Here is a 17,855-nt window from a genome sequence, read left to right as displayed (position 1 = left end):
CGGAGCCGGCCGCGACCGGAAGACCCATGGGCGGTGCACAATTGGTCCAGCGTCGTCCAAGTTGGGGGAGGGTTTGGCCGGCAGGGATGTGGGTTCGTTTCCCACGGGGGGCCAGTATGAAAAAAAAAAAAAAAAAAAAAATCTATTTATTCACTAATTGTAAGTCGCTCTGGATAAGAGCGTCTGCTAAATTACTAAAATGTAAATATGTTCAGGTCCTTTTAGTTGGGTAAATAAAATAGAGTTCAACATTTTGAAAGAGATTTCTATAATTTATATTTTGAAAATGTAATGCTCTACTTGAGATTTGCACCTGCTTTTGACTTGCTGACATCAACCCCAATGGGTCGTCACAAAGTTATAAAATCCGCCCATTTCTATAATTTATCTTCTTAAAATTTAATTTTAAACCTAACCCTAACCTTAACCACACTGCTAACCCTTATGCCTAACCCTAACCTTAAATGAAGACCAAAAGCAAATTGTTGTTGTAGCCAATTTTGACTTTGTGGCTGTGGAATCTGACTGTGGAAGCTAGTGAAAACCACCCAACTTCCTCCCACCTCTCATTATCGCTACACTGCGTTGCCGTGGCAACACTCAGCCAGCGTCGTGCGCTGGTGTGTTGTGCAAAAATGGAAAGGAAGATGGAGGAGAACATGAGAGACGTCGACACTGGTGTGTAAATAGTAGTGCAAGCTACCTCTATAGTACCTATATTCAAGTGCATGAGAGTGCATAGCAGGTTGCTGCACATTTAGTTATGAATGAGTCTGGACTGCTGCATCAATCACCTAGACCGACGCAACATCGTTTGTAAACATCACTGGTTTGCTAGTTAGCTAAGTAAGCTTGTTACAAGCTAACGACGTTACCTTGTTAGCTAACCTTCTAGTTAGCAAGCTACTAGTTTAGCTACCTGATATAAATAATACGAGCATGAATATGAAAATGTTCGGCAAATTGAAGTGTGTTGCCGTCAACACTCTGCCTGGACAGGCTACTTGCCATTCAGTTAATGTGCGGTATTTGCTGTGACTGTGAGTTTAGCAGCTAACGTTAGCTAGTGCTAGCGCTGGTCCAGGGCGTCGTTCTGCTGTACTTTCAGTCTCCGCCGAACGACGCCCAGGACCAGAGCTAGCAAATACTTGCTGTCTCTTGCAGCAACTGGCAGTGGCAAGTAGCTGTGTTAGACACAATAAGTAGTGGCTACCTAAATCGGTTCCCTCTGTATCTATGGTAATAGCATGGCAGTGGCTACACGTCATTGTAAGGGTTTTAATTAGGTGTGCTTGCTGAAAGCAAAGCACAACTTTAGAAACTGGTCATACATATTATTATTATTCCGCTGGAATCTCTAGTGCCAAAACCGTAAACACCAAATCAACTTTAATCTTTAACTGACACACCAAGACAACCACACATGTAGATAATGCATTTAAAATCATTGAGGATGACACCAAAACGTTTGAAAACGTATTTCCATTGTGGTCCTCTTAAATAAATGTTTAAAACATGTACAAACAACATAGTAGGCCTAGGCTACACAGTAGACCTAGCCTAATAGGCATACACATAACAAAACAAAGGACAGGACGACATTGTCATAGCCATAGAGTATTACTCCCTCAGTAGATTCTTGATCTCAGGCTCCTAAACTGAGTTAGATTATGGTTTGATGATGGTGATGCCAGATATAGGCCATAAATAAAAATGGTTGTGTGCATGACTTAAACTTTGATAGATAAACCATCGCAAACATCTCAACCAGCTGGTTGAGTTGCCCAATTAGAGTAAACTAATTTTGTATTGGAATTTGCATAGACCTTTTAAATAATAAAAAAATGATACATTAATGTACATGATGTCTGCATCATTTACTTATAATGGAAGATGTGCCTAGTTAAAGCTCCCTCACGACGCCAGGACAGCGGAGTCACTCACCACCTTCCGGAGACATTTGAAACCCCACCTCTTTAAGGAATACCTGGGATAGGATAAAGTAATCCTTCTACACCCCCCCCCAAAAAAAAAAAAGTGTAAAGTGGTTTTCCCACTGGCTATAGGGTGAATGCACCAATTTGTAAGTCGCTCTGGATAAGAGCGTCTGCTAAATGACGTAAATGTGCCCTTGAGCAAGGCACTTAACCCTAATTGCTCCTGTAAGTCGCTCTGGATAAGAGCGTCTGCTAAATGACTAAAATGTAAATGTAAAAATGTAAATGAGGACTGATATCAAATATTCATAAATATGATACATGTAAACTCATGCGTTTACAGTTCATATGCTTAAAATAACAATACAAAATCCATGGCTATAAACGTGGTTTATTTTCTTCTGAAGCAATTTGGTTATCCTGTGTTGATTGTAGAAGTTTTGCTATCTAACAAAATAAATGTGATCACTTTGAAGATACATTTAGTCAGTGAATCAGGCCATCTCCATGGTAACCAGATACTCTTTCTGCCATGCATGCCTTCAAACTACCGTAAAACCCCTTAAGTATGCCCTTAAGAGAAACACTTAAGATGTTTTATGCAACCGGGCCCAGATATCCCCAAAAACTACTTGAGTAGTACTTTAAAGTATTTTTTACTTAAGTACTTTACACCACTGACTATAATAACTCCACACCTACAAACAACCCTAAAATAGGTCACTATAACTAACACATAGCCTATGAAATAGCCTTATTTCACCTTTATTTAACCAGGTAAGCCAGTTGAGAACAAGTTCTAATTTATAACTGCGACCTGGCCAAGATAAAGCAAAGCAGTGTGGAAAAAACAACAACAACACAGAGTTACATATGGAATAAACAAAACGTACAGTCAATAGCACAATAGAAAATCTATATACAGTGTGTGCAAATATAGTAAGTTATGGAGGTAAGGCAATAAATAGGCCATAGTGCAAGATAATTACAATTATAATTTAGTATTAACACTGGAGTGATAGATGTGCAGAAGATGATGTGCAAATAGAGATACTGGGGTGCAAATGAGCAAAATAAATAACAATGTAAATAACAATATGGGGATGAGGTAGTTGGGTGGGCTAATTACAGATGGGCTGTGTACAGGTGCAGTGATCGGTAAGCTGCTCTGACAACTGATGCTTAAAGATAGTGAGGGAGATAAGTGTCTCCAGCTTCAGAGATTTTTGCAGTTCGTTCCAGTCATTTGCAGCAGAGAACTGGAAGGAATGGCGACCAAAGGAGGTGTTGGCTTTGGGGATGACCAGTGAGATATACCTGCTGGAACGCATACTACGGGTGGGTGTTGCTATGGTGACCAATGAGCTAAGATAAGGCTGGGATTTGCCAAGAAGGGATTTATAGATGACCTGGAGCCAGTGGGTTTGGCGACGAATATGTAGTGAGGGCCAGCCAACGAGAGCGTACAGGTCACAATGGTGGGTAGTATATGGGGCTTTGGTAACAAAATGGATGGCACTGTGATAGACTACATCCAATTAGCTGAGTAGAGTGTTGGAAGCTATTTTGTAAATGACATCGCCGAAGTCAAGGATCGGTAGGATAGTCAGTTTTACGAGGGCATGTTTAGCAGCATGAGTGAAATAGGAAGCCAATTCTAGATTTAATTTTGGATTGGAGATGCTTAATGTGAGTCTGGAAGGAGAGTTTACAGTCTAACCAGACACCTAGGTATTTGTAGTTGTCCACATATTCTAAGTCAGAGCCGCCGAGAGTAGTGATTCTAGTCGGGCAGGAGGGTGCAAGCAGCGTTCGATTGAAGAGCATGCATTTAGTTTTACTAGCATTTAAGAGCAGTTGGAGGCCACGGAAGGAGTGTTGTATGGCATTGAAGCTCGTTTGGAGGTTTGTTAACACAGTGTCCAATGAAGGGCCAGATGTATACAAAATGGTGTCGTCTGCGTAGAGGTGGATCTGAGAGTCACCAGCAGCAAGAACGTAAATACCATTACTACTGCCGTCACTACTACTACTACTACTATTTCACAACCATAAATACTTCAAGAGTAATACTTTTCTGATTTACATTAGTCTATAATTACAAGACCTGAGTTCATAGAGTTAAATCCTAATCCACATGCGTAGGCTAACATCCATGGCATGGCATGGTATTAGCTACGTAGGCTGTACTGTAATTAAATGCAACCCTATCAGGGACACTTGATAATTATTCATGCATAATCTGCAGGTAAAGGACAGTTTGTTTCACTTCAAATAGCATAGGCTGTTTAACCACCTGCTTTAGCACCTGTCAACAAAGCAGGCCAAGCACTTGTTAGACCTGGCTATAGCTTTTAAAGGTTATGAGGGTTTAGCTAGTAACACCATTTGTTTACAATAGTGAAATCTCTGAACACACCAAAATAAATCATTTCACATCTTTTTGTTGTCTTGAGGTTTTTATTTATAGTTCTAATAAAATACAGGTAGAAATATTTCTGCAAGGTGACCTCAGTTAAGGCTTGGCCAACAGCATGCCTTACTTACTATGCATAAGGCAGGCAAGCCACATTTGATGCATGAAGAAACCTTGTCATACTGTATCTACTTCTGATAAGGCACAAAGTGTGATCATATTGAGATATCTAGCCTTAATATTTTATTTACCGCATGGGATATCCTTAGAATGGTGGGGTGTTTAATAGATATTAGTTCAGATTAAGTGGTTTGACAAGTGATATGTGGTTGTCCTAGGCAGTGAAGCTGGAGGAGAGGATGCCTTAGTGGGCAATGTGAACAAGCTGATGGTGACTCCACCAGGATACACAGGAGTTCCACGGAAAGGCCATCTTGTCTTTGATGCTTGCTTCGAGAGTGGTAAGTACAAACTGAGGTGTAATATCACAATTTAAACTACTGCAACATTTCATACATTTATCACAATATTTGTAAATATATCCACAGACTAGGCTTACCTACACTAATTAGGCTAACTTATAATTATTTTACCTAGCTTAATTAGTTATAGGCTATGTAATTCTACTTTGATCACAAAGCAATCCAGTGTTATCAAGCTATCATTCTATGATGACATTATTGTCGTCCCTCAATTTCAAAAAGGCAGTATAAGACAAAGTGATGGTGGGACTTAGGCTATAGTAAATAATGAATATAATGTAGGCTATGCCTGAAGGTGCAAGGCAGGTTGACAGGTCATTCATCACCGTATACCATATTTCTGGGTACTGTACTACATTTTCAGCCAATGTTTTTTCTTGTTTACTAATATACAGGAAGACCAACATGCACACACACAGGTTGTTCTGTAGTGCGATCCTCTCTGTCTGATCCTCCTTTACAGATCTCATATACTTCAGTTACGAAACCGTTTTATTCCCTTAGATATGTTTCTGTGATCTGAATTGCATCATATCGAAACAGTGAAATTATATTAAATATTGCCTAGATGCCCTCAATTATTAATAAAAGCATAATATTCTATACATCAACTAGGCCTAAATCATCTCTTTGATTGTGTCTTTTAATGGTTAATCATCTATAGAAAAGGGTAACAAAAAAATATAAAGGTTCTATGTGAGTCACTGCTCTTTTACCTTGTACATCTTCCTAGTTGAAGAATGTAATTAAACAAGTTAATATGTTCCAGAATGCTTTGTAAATGTTCTTTGTTTTGAACTTTTCAACCAAATGAATGGCACTGTAATGAAAATAAAGTGCTTTCCGCTGTGACAAGGTCAAGTGGGCAGCAAAGAGAGCGGCTCTGGGCTGGAGTGACAGTGAATCAGTGGGCCTGTGGAACATTCACGATATCATTCTCTGCTGGGAGATTAGGTTCAGGGTCTTCAACAGATGAGACACAGCTTTCATATTCTTGGCAGGCAACCAATTGTTGGCTGTGCAGAGATGAAGTTTAACTTGTGATTCTGTGCTGTTTGGACCAGCTGTCAGAGGATAGACTTTTTAAGTTTATTTTTATTTTTTGAGTTTGTTTATTTGGATAGAGTTTGAAACTTCTGAGAAGAATCTCTGTATTTTTCTCCCAGACATAATACTGAATAAACAATTGGGTAGAGGTTTATAAGACACCATTTTAAGGTAAGCTTATACTACTGAACGGGACTGTCAATCAAATAAAATTCAGATGATAGGGGTATTACTATAATATCATATATTATTGTCAGTCACACCATGGCACCACATAACAGGTGAGAGTTTTGAAAGTTAAGAGATAAACAAAGCTTCTAACTAAGATCTGGGAAGCCATGAGGATTTGAGGATTTGTCTAAAAGTGAGTGTTACGCTAGATCAATGCGTGTAGATAACATATGTTTTAGGAGATTGATATTAATAAATAATCAGGAGACTTACGTTTCTTACGGTTTTTTAAATAAGTTTCCCTATTTTCCCAGATGACATGCTCGGAGGACCTCAGACATTGATTAATGGGCGTTGAGCTCCCAGACGGAGATCAGCTAACATATATAACATTACCCCGATGTCTCTAGGTCCGGAAATTCTCCTGAATGATTTATGGAATTGATATTAATCTCTTTCCAGTAAATGCATTACTAAAGTTGGAAACGGAGAGGAATTGAACTGCGCTAATGTCAAATTAATGTTTTGTTGCTGTTTCAACGAAGCAACACTGCAGCTAGGCTAACTGTTTTAACCACTTATAAGCCAACAGGTCTCCTATAAGGACTAAATGATAAAAAAGTAATTTTTCACTTCAGTGGTCATATGGTGAGTATCTGTCAATACATTTCACAAGGAGTGATACGTTTTTTCAGGGCTTAGCCCTCACTGTCTGTAAATAATTGTGGTTTGTTTTGTTGGTGGAATTGAGAAACAAGGAGGACTATTCATAATCCATCAATTTGGCATTGCCTACCTTGAGTAGCAACACACATTCAATATCAATGTGTTTTCACTGAAGAAGAATGCCTTTCATATTACCAAGGTGTAAGCATATTAAAAACTTGTTTGTTTGCCATACTTACCAAGAAGATTCCAGATCAAGATCTACTGTGCTTACATTTACCCCTACATCCATATCTAGACAATATCACTCACTGCATGGTCAAATAACTAGCATCCATATTCCATGCAGTGACAGTGATATCTGTGAAGGTCTCACATTTCCAATTCATGCATTTGTTTTATATTATATGACACTGACAGGAAGAACATTTGAATACCCTCATGGAGGCTACTGTATGGATCACTGTATGGATCACATCTCCTCAAACCATTTATTGCCTGAAACATGGGAATTCAAGCAGACATTTATTTGAATTTATGCTGAGATATCACTCAGCGAGGTTCATGCTGCCAATATTGCCGCTTTTTTGTAGGACAGCTGTCAACATTTTGCATACATTTTAGAAACTAGAGATTTGATTTTATTTCTTTAGTATCCCTGGTAATAAATTCTAATTTGTTTATTAAAACAGACTATGTTAATGTAGGCCATTTACTAAAGGTATAAAACACCTAATTTACATTTAGATGAGACATAATTCCCTTTCTTGTCAACCATATGCAGATTAGATGTAGTCCCCTGTAGCTCAGTTGGTAGAGCATGGCGCTTGCAACGCCAGGGTTGTGGGTTCGTTTCCCACGGGGGGCCAGTATGAAAATGTATGCACTCACTAACTGTAAGTCGCTCTGGATAAGAGCGTCTGCTAAATGACTAAAATGTAAAATGTAAATTAGGTCAGTGGTGTATCTTTTCATAGGCATTGCAGCCCACAGGTCTCTGAGTCACACTAAAAAGCTTCAGCAGTCCTCCCTTCCTTTGCTTTTTAAGATAATACAAGAAAATGACTTCCATTATGCAGACTTTGATAGTACAGAAACATAATGACTATTTCCTCAAGCTGTCATTAAAACCATATTGATAGTCCTGTAGATATAGAGGAATGAAAAACTTTTTCATAAACTTCTATATGCTAATTGAGTTGTAATAGTTATAATGATCTCTTTAGCCCCTCAATTTAATTTTTGTTATGGATGTTTATTAATCAATGGGTTTTTATTTAGAGAAAGGAACATATTTGTATCTATAATTACTTGGACCTTTATCATTAGTTTTACGATGTGTACATGGAGAAATTAAATGTTTGTCTCTGACAGTTTCTATTTCTATCTATGTCAGACAGAATTATGGCATTGCTTTAATGTGGAAGCGCAATTAGTGCTTGAAACATAATTCTTTACATTGGGAATATTAGTCACCAATCACAAATCAAATGAGCTCCATTAGTGTTACGAATAAGCAGAAATAATCTTAACAGTCAAATTAGAAATACATATTCTATACAGTGAATCATTTTCCAGAATTCAACCTGTGCATCCATCTGTGCACATTCAGGATTTAGCTAAAACATTCTGTAGCTTATATTTGTAGGAAAATCTTTCCTACATAAAGTACTTGGCAGATCTAATGATGAACTTTGAGAGTTGCCTGTAGGTATCTAAAATGTAAATGTATTCAATTGAATCCTAAATATTTTTGTGGATTCTGAATTTAGGTGGTCAATGGCTTGATTGCCTCCAGCAAGGACACGGACAGTGTTAGCATATTGCTTTACTGTTCCTGTAGACCATTCACAGAAGTAATTAAGCCATCATTGATTATTGCCTGAACTCGGTCTTCAGACATTGAGTTGCATGGAGAGAGAGAGAGAGAGCGAATCAAAGTAAACCCTTTGGAGATCTCAGATATTTAGAAAGGTTAATTGATAAGCGTACGGTACCCTACAACAGAACTCTGACTCACGTATTCATGTGACCTTCCATTGTGGGATATGCAGTACTTGTAAAATCTTCTAATTGACTTGTTTCACACTGACTGCACACACAACTCATTAAGCCTCATTGATTGTTATGAGTTCGACTATAATATCCAAAATCACCTGTAATTGCCAACATCTTTTGTCAAAGTAGCAGTACAGCAAACTTTGTATTTTGGTAAACAGATAGTTATTTTCCCTTGTTTAGTGCACTGGTTTGTTATAGACCTATTGTAAGTCACTGCTGTTTTTATTTAGCATTATTCCTCTTTCTCAGGCCACAGCTTTGATATTGTCATGTGAGTTGAGGGAATTAATAATAAGACGGATAAAGAAGTAGGGATATTATGATGGTATGCCAGAGTACAGGGAAAAAGTCTAACTGAAGGAAGAAAAGGTGATTTATCAGGTCGAAACAGATGCTCTTTTCACAGACCTGGATGTGCTAGCGACTAGCGAGTGTTTTTGTATTTGCTATGCAGATAACTTGAGTCCACCACAGCATCCACTGCTATTGGAAGCCATTTCCCTTCACACTTCATCAGCTGTCTTGCCTGCATGCATCTGCCACTTGCTTTCACCATTTTCATGGAATATCAGGCTGATGCACCCCATCTCATTTGTGCTCTGGGCAAATCCTGTGCCTGCCTATCAGACAAGGCATAATGTTGTTTTTCCTACTGAGATGACACTGCATATACAGTTGAAGTCGGAAGTTTACATACACTTAGGTTGGAATCATTAAAACTCATTTTTCAACCACTCCACAAATTTCTTGTTAACAAACTATCGTTTTGGCAAGTCGATTAGGACATCTACTTTGTGCATGACACAAGTAATTTTTCCAACAATTGTTTACAGACAGATTATTTCACTTATAATTCACTGTATCACAATTCCAGTGGGTCAGAAGTTTACATACACTAAGTTGACTGTGCCTTTAAACAGCTTGAAAAATTCCAGAAAAATTATGTCTTGGCTTTAGAAGCTTCTGATAGGCTAATTGACATCATTTGAGTCAATTGGAGGTGTATCTGTGGATGTATTTCAAGGCCTACCTTCAAATTCAGTGCCTCTTTACTTGACATCATGGGAAAATCAAAATAAATCAGCCAAGACCTCCGAAAGAAAATTGTAGACCTCCACAAGTCTGGTTCATCCTTGGGAGCAATTTCCAAACGCCTGATGGTACCACGTTCATCTGTACAAAGAATAGTACGCAAGTATAAACACCATGGGACCACGTAGCCGTCATACCGCTCAGGAAGGAGACGCGTTCTCTCTCCTAGAGATGAATGTACTTTGGAGCGAAAAGTGCAAATCAATCCCAGAACAACAGCAAAGGACCTTGTGAAGATGCTGGAGGAAACGGGTACAAAAGTATCTATATCCACAGTAAAATGAGTCCTATATCGACATAACCTGAAAGGCCGCTCAGCAAGGAAGAAGCCACTGCTCCAAAACCGCCATAAAAAACCCAGACTACGGTTTGCAACTGCACATGGGGACAAAGATCTTACTTTTTGGAGAAATGTCCTCTGGTCTGATGAAACAAAAATATAACTGTTTGGCCATAATGACCATCGTTATGTTTGGATGAAAAAGGTGGTGCTTGCAAGCCGAAGTACACCATCCCAACTGTGAAGCACGGGGGTGGTAGCATCATGCTGTGGGGGGGCTTTGCTGCAGGAGAGACTGGTGCACTTCACAAAATAGATGGCATCATGAGGAAGGAAAATTATGTGGATATATTGAAGCAGCATCTCAAGACATCAGTCAGGAAGTTAAAGCTTGGTCGCAAATGGTCTCCCAAATGGACAATGACCCCAAGCATATTTCCAAAGTTGTGGCAAAATGGCTTAAGGACAACAAAGTCAAGGTATTGGAGTGGCCATCCCAAAGCCCTGACCTCAATCCTATAGAAAATTTGTGGGCAGAACTGAAAAAGCGTGTGCGAGCAAGGAGGCCTACAAACCTGACTCAGTTACACCAGCTCTGTCAGGAGGAATGGGCCAAAATTCACCCAACTTGTTGTGGGAAGCTTGTGTAAGGCTACCTGAAACGTTTGACCCAAGTAAAACAATTTAAAGGCAATGCTACCAAATACTAATTGAGTGTATGTAAACCTCTGACCCACTGGGAATGTGATGAAATAAATAAAAGCTTAAATAAATAATTCTCTCGACTATTATTCTTAAAATAAAGTGGTGATCCTAACTGACCTAAGACAGGGAATTGTTACTTGGATTAAATGTCAGGAATTGTGAAAAGCTGAGTTGAAATGTATTTGGCTAAGGTGTATGTAAACTTCCGACTTCAACTGTACACTCTTAGAAAAAAAGGTGCTATCTATAACCTGAAAGGGTTCTTCTGTTGTCCCCATAGGAGAACCCTTTGAAGAACCCTTTTGAGTTCCATGTTGAACCTTTTGCACATAGGGTTCTACATGGAACCCCAAAAAGTTCTACATGGAACCAAAAAGGGTTCTACCTGCAACCAAAAATGGTTATCCTATGGGGATAGTCAAAGATCCCTTTTTTCTAAGAGTGTAGGGAGGAGTGACAGTGGTTTACTCCCAAAAAAAACAATTTCTGTCTCCGTAATGTTTATTCAAGTGTGGCATTTTGTGTTTCTGGAAATGTTTTATCCAAATTTGGAAAGCGAATGTAATTTATGCAACTTTTACATGGCTACAGTATAATAGATACAAATTTAATTGTTCTGCACTGCTGACTGCCAAATGACAAAATAAGACCAGATTATTGTGTACAAATTATTTTTCAAAGGAAGTTTTGTTTTTATATGACACCGATACCTCTGAAATGCCAACTAAATGTGTTAACATTGTCTGAGGGGAGTATGTAGCAACTGACTGAAAAGGCAAAAGTAAGGCATATACTTATGTTTATTCTTGATAATCAAAATATTTCCAAATGCTAAACTAATGTATCCGCCAATGACATTATAGAAAGTATGGAACCTCTGAAGCATTTCATGGATTTGGTACGTGGATTTTAAATCATGCACACTAATGATAATAGATGAATCGGTGAACAATAGAAGACTGTAAAAAATTGACTGAAAGGATTCTGCAGAGAGATTACTAATGAGGATAAACACTATGAACAATTCCTCCACTGTTCACTGCTGATGAAGTTTTAATAGTTTTTTCTTTTCCCGAGCATTTTACGGAATCTATCTTGCCTTGTCTTCTCTCAGAAGTGTTCATGTTGCAATTGCAGGGCCCATATACAGAATGAGTGATTACAGCCAGAGCCAAAGCAAAATGTAGAGAGAAAAAAACAAAAACAGGAACCAAACGAATGCTGGGGGAAAATGCAGTCAAGCTTGTCAGAAGACATTTATATACTCCAGAGTACCCATGAATCAAGACAGTTGGGTCTTCATTGATTAAAGAAGAGGGAAACGCTTTAACAATCAAGCCAGATGCTTAGCACAAGTGGTTTGGAGAGGGCCTGGCTACAGTGCCACTCCTGATGTCCTGTTGTTGGTTTTATTCCAAGACTAAAATGTGATTAAAACATAACATAAGGGAAGGCAGTGGACAAAACGTGTGTTTTTCTTCTGAAAAGGAACAACTGATCTAAAGGTTTACATCATGATTACTTGATTTCTGATTAGATTGGTAACCAAATATAATTAAATTAAGGATATACTGTAAAAGTTGCCTATTTATCTTTGGATCGTGGGTGTAATTTTGGATAATAATAATAATAATAATATGCCATTTAGCAGACGTCATTCGCATCTTACAGTCACTAGCTAGCCATTCCACATAGGCTACAATTCATGTTTTAACTTTGTCTTATGTAAGCTTTTGTAACTTGAACTGAGTTATGGGTTTTCCAGAGGAAGATTTTGTTGTGCAGTAACACTTAGGCTATGACTCTGATGTATTGAAAGGAAATCTGGCCTCTCCGTCTCCCTTACTTGTCCTTGGTACTGGAGTGGCTTCACTGCCCAACACACTAAATGGGCTTTTCACTTTTAATTTGAAGTCGGGAGGAGATTATGGAGATACATTTGGGCTGTCAAGTGAGAGTCGGCTAGACTATTCCTTTTGATTTATTCTATTTATCAACCATTTATAACTATAAGAGTTAAAATATATATATTTATTTACAGTACCAGTCAAAAGTTTGGACACACCTACTCATTCAAGGGTTTTTCTTTATTTGTACTATTTTCTAGAATAATAGTGAAGACATCAAAACTACAAAATAACACATATGGAATCATGTAGTAACCACAAAAGTGTTAAACAAATCAAAATATACTTTATATTTTAGATTCTTCAAAGTGACAGCTTTGCACACTCTTGGCATTCTGAGGCTGTTATTTCATAGTTTTGATGTCTTCACTATTATTCTACAATGTAGAAAATAGTACAAATAAAGAAAAACCCTGGAATGAGTAGGTGTGTCCAAACTCTTGACTGGTACTGTATATTTATTTATTTATATTATTACATTTTTCTATGTCCATTGTCTTGCTTTCTCTCCCTCTTTTCTGGACTCTTTTGTCAATTTTATTTCCTTTTACGTCCCATCTGATACCCAGTGAGGGTTGTGTCGTTATATAGGCATGGCCCTGAAGGAAACAAAACATCCCAAGACTAAGGTGCCACACTTAAGGAGGCATAGAGCTTTGTAGCTCTGGAGACCTGGGCAGCCCATTGCACTTAACCCAGGGTCACAGCATGAGTAGAATCCTTGCCAATCCCCTTGCTAGTCTTTCAACGGTAGAATACACTTTGCACAGGTAAAATACTATGTTAATGGTGTACAGAAAAAATACATATTGTAAGAATACTTGCTCAATTTTCTCATTGCATGTTTGAGGAGAGCAAACTTTTTAGAAGAGTCCCATCTAGTGTCATAATATTTGCAAGCTTCAGTAGTCTCAGTTATCATGTGTCTGTGCCATGCCACTGAGTGAGGCAGGGGAGGTGATATCAGGTTTGTGCAAAAGCAGAGCAAATGAAACAGGCGATAATCCTGTCTGACATTCTCGCCTGCCGCACTTGGTTTCATCTAATCAGAGAGGGAACACATGGCCCAGTTTGCTCTGACACAGACACTTCTCCTGGCAGAAGTAGTACAAACATCTTCAATATTTTGAAAGTTAATTGTTGATTGCTGAGATACATAAAAATATTGAGCTTGCCTCTCTTGTTCTCAAAATGTCACAAAATGCTAGTAACCACACAAAAGTTTTGTAAGATTTGTAGGGTAATTGCTTAAACAGAATATTCACATTGCTGGCAAATTTTTCCACTACATGGTGGTGCTTTAACGATAGGTAGAAAAGGTTAATTTATGCATATTATTTTGTAATGCAACAGTCGTACACTTTATTGCCATTATTGCTCATGTAGCCTACTTAAAGGGATAGTGCGAGATTTTTGCAATTAAGCCCTTTTTCTACTGTACTTACCCAGAGTCTGATGAACTCAAGGTTACTGTTCGGGTAGACTTCCAGTCATTGCGCTAACGCTAGTTAACAATGGCTTGTGAATCTACCTTCAACTTCCTTCAACTGCACGCAAAGACATCCAAATATATTTTAGGTTGATGTTGGCTTGCTCCCCTTTAGTGTTCACATGTGTTTGTGTGCTTGTGCATGGATGTTTGGACGTTCTCTCTAAATTATCCAGTGATGGTGGTATGGGGATTCTGGGCCTTCGGGTCATAGTCCTCAGGGTCCATGCCATGCTTCTCCTCAAAGATGTTAATATGTTGTAAGTGAACATGACGGCAACAAGCTTCTATTGCGCTTGTGTTGTGTGAACTCATAGCTCCAATGATGGAGTAAATCATTTCCAAGCAATCCTGATGCCTTAAACACAGTTTCAAGGCAGACGTGTCATTTTTCATCTGAGGCAAGAGGGTGCAGTTTGTGAAAATGGCGAGGATTTGTAACGCTTTACCAGTTCATGTTTTTTAAGCTGCATCTGTTTATTTTGCTGATTTATTTAGAATGCCTTCCTGAGATGAGCTTCATTCATGTGTCAGGTTTTGTTTGATATCACAAATTCATGCGCAGAATATGTTTGCAAAGTGAAGTGCAAAATATATAACTAGAGAATCATTTTGATAGAATACATGAGATTTTGATACAGACAGCTGTCTTGCACTATTCAGAGTAGACAACGTTGAAATATACACCACATATTTTATAGGAGCTCTTTCTATGGAGGTTTAACAAGATCTCATATTGAATGTAAGCATTTATCCCCTTTAAAATAATTTAGGATGGCAGAGATACTTTGGTGTCACAGACAGAATAGAAGATAGGGTATTTAGCCAAGTACAACTGCTTTCAGTGATGACCAGTTGCTTCAGGGTAGGTAGACTTGACATAGCTTCCTACCAGGATAATGACTTTATATTGTTTCTGTCTTCCCTCTGCCAAACACTGTGCATAATATGCAGGCAGGGTTCTGACAGATTGGGAGAGAAGTTGTGAAGCTATTAGACAATCATATTCTCAAAGGCTAGGCTATAATTCAATTTCTGCCGCTACAATATTCATTGATGGGGCAACCACCTATGAATGCCTTCTTGGTAGAAATTGGATTTTAGCGCTTTTTTATGTTTCTTCCCTGATTTATTTTGACACATGAGGATATTGGATGTATGCCTATGGAAGATGTTGTTGAAATGTTCAAGGCCGAACTAGTCTTGGTGTAGGTTAATGTGCATATCTCAGTGATTGTTATGACTAGGCTAATTATTAATCCCATTTCCCAATAACACGTTGCCATGATATGCAGTACAGACAAGTCAACAAATGGATTTCATCTTATCCGATTTTGACATGGATGGACATGAAAACTTCTGTAGTCAAAATATCATGACAGCTTATTTTCTGATGCAAGCTTGGCCCTTCACACACATAGGCATCACATTGTGAGAGATTTGTCTCTTCAAAACACTTGAAAGGATTTTCTAGCGAGTTGTGAGATGCCTCTGTGGACTCCAACATTTACCAGAAAACCAATTTGAGACTGCCCACTGGCTGTGAATAAGGGCTATTTGAGTATTTGAGCACTCTCCTTCTAATGAGAGAGACACTTTGCATCCCTCTTCTGAAGAATGTTAAATCTGCGCTCTGCTCTTGGAAACCTCTGTTGGGATCTGCACTTCCTGCAGTGATGAAGAATTCGTCCCTCTTCACTATTTTCTTTCCTGATACATTTTTTTTGTAAATTGATGTGTCCAAAATATGCATATTCTCGTACATCCAATGCATTTAATAGAGATTAGGATGTCTGTGGATGTCTTTGCCTTTCTGGTATTTTTTGAAAATGTTTCTTTTTTATTTTCCTTTGTACTTTTTGACTTTGTTATATATATTTATTGCTCTGTTGTCTAATTTCTCTTAAGTAATTGCACCATGCTTGGGTACAGCTTGCCAGAGTGATTGCACAAAAACCTGATCCTCTGCCAAGCCTTTTGAATGGCTTTCAATATCGCCTTTTTCCTGTCCTTTCATTTTTGTGTAAAGCTGGCAGTGCATTGACAGTAGCAGCACTTTGTGTAATTCCCCAGATTGAAAAGCTGTTTCACAATGAGAGATTTCCTCAGCGTTGCTCCTGACGGTTGGAAACCACACTGGGATTTACAGACATCCTCTTCCCGACTAGCTCAACTCTCAGATTCACTTCAACCTCCCCTTCTTAACTATGGGCCGATCCGATTAACACACAATACTGGACAGGTGCAGGTAAAAAAATAGAAATATTTACGAACAAAATCATAGCAGTGATGTTGATCCTCAGTTTGGCCTGTGACTGAATCTGAGGGTTGGCACCTCCCTCTCTGTCACACTGTATTGTATGTCAGGAGTCACTTACTGTCAGATGACCTGCCAGGGGCCTCATTGGGGACCCTGCCCTCTCCTCTTCTATTGGGGAGATTTTTTTGGTTTCAAATGGAAGGGCGGGCATGGAGAGAAAAGCCATCCTAGTAGTTCACTCTCCTTTTGTCACGACTTGCATTTTCAGTGAAACCTTTTCTATTTTTTTCTGCTGACCTATTGGTGTGGCCGTTGATTTCTAGTCTCCCTTGTTTCTCCCCTTTTCTCTTGCTAACGCCCTGTGTTCCTGAACTCATTACAGCGCAATCAGCCCAGCCCCAAGCGCTGAAGTGTGCACCCAGAAGGAGCAATAACTGTAAATAACCAGGACTGCAGGCTTCCCGATAACATGTTACCAAGATGATAACAGCCCTTCTAAGCAGTCCTGTTGACCTTCTCCTTGCCTTGGGCTTGCCAAGGACCCTTCAGCTCTCTCTGTTTTTATCTCCAAACACTCCGCAGGAAAGATTATTCTCCTGTGTTGCGAGAGGCAGAGAGACAGAAAACGAGACAGAGAGTGTGTCTGGGAGAAGAAGAAACAAAACAACAGGCAAAACAACAAAGACGAGACCTGGACTGTTGTCCCTCTGCCAAAGCCTCTCTTGTCCTTTGTAGGCCTCCACATAATTAACTTGTAAAAAGATAGCATGAAATTGGAACAGACTTGTATTTATTCTCTGAAGAGGCCACCACTGCACAGCACAAAATGATAAGAGGAGAGGAAAACACAAACACAACAAAACAAAAACAAGCTAACTATAGATTCCTCTGGTTCAGAAATCAATAAACGTAAAGATTATAATGTTTAAGTACTTTTACATGCTCATGTCAAGGGCTAGCTTGATGTGACAAGATATTGTGGGCAAAAACATTGGCTGGCTGAGATTGATAATACAACAAAGCCAATTTTACTAAGAATACATGCATCACTATGAGTATGACCCATTACCACACCAACTGCTCTGGATGTAACATACTTGCTTCAGGGTCTTTTTTAAAATGATTATAAAAGGGCAGAGAGAAAATGTGGTCTCTTTTGAATTTACAGGCTTTTACATCATTTGTGCCAAATATGTGGGCTGCATATCTCACTAGTATCCCCAGGCTGAGCCATTTTAATATATGTTGGAGTTTGCTGGTGCTCAAATGGTTTCATAAAGGGATGAAGTTGTTTACCTTGTTCTCTCCACTTCAGTTGTTATCTCATTTTTTCACATACAGA

At 38.8% G+C, this 17,855-nt stretch overlaps 1 protein-coding gene across 1 annotated transcript in view; it reads left to right on the top strand.

The window, feature by feature from the left end:
* Positions 1-630: 630 nt before the first annotated feature.
* LOC311131043 (cytosolic carboxypeptidase 6-like) overlaps positions 631-17,855 on the top strand; it is a gene marked incomplete at its 3' end in the record, with an annotated part of 241,496 nt that continues 224,271 nt past the window's right edge. Inside the window, exons 1-2 of the mRNA XM_084163865.1 lie at positions 631-678; positions 4,692-4,814. Of these exons, the coding sequence (XP_084019991.1) occupies positions 636-678; positions 4,692-4,814 (166 nt within the window). The 5' untranslated portion in view covers positions 631-635. The remainder of the gene's footprint in view (positions 679-4,691; positions 4,815-17,855) is intronic.

This window comes from Coregonus lavaretus, assembly GCF_964263955.1.
Source record: "Coregonus lavaretus genome assembly, chromosome: 6".
NCBI lineage: Eukaryota > Metazoa > Chordata > Actinopteri > Salmoniformes > Salmonidae > Coregonus > Coregonus lavaretus.
Note: the sequence above shows the minus strand (reverse complement) of the source record. Positions and strands in the feature narration are given on the sequence as shown.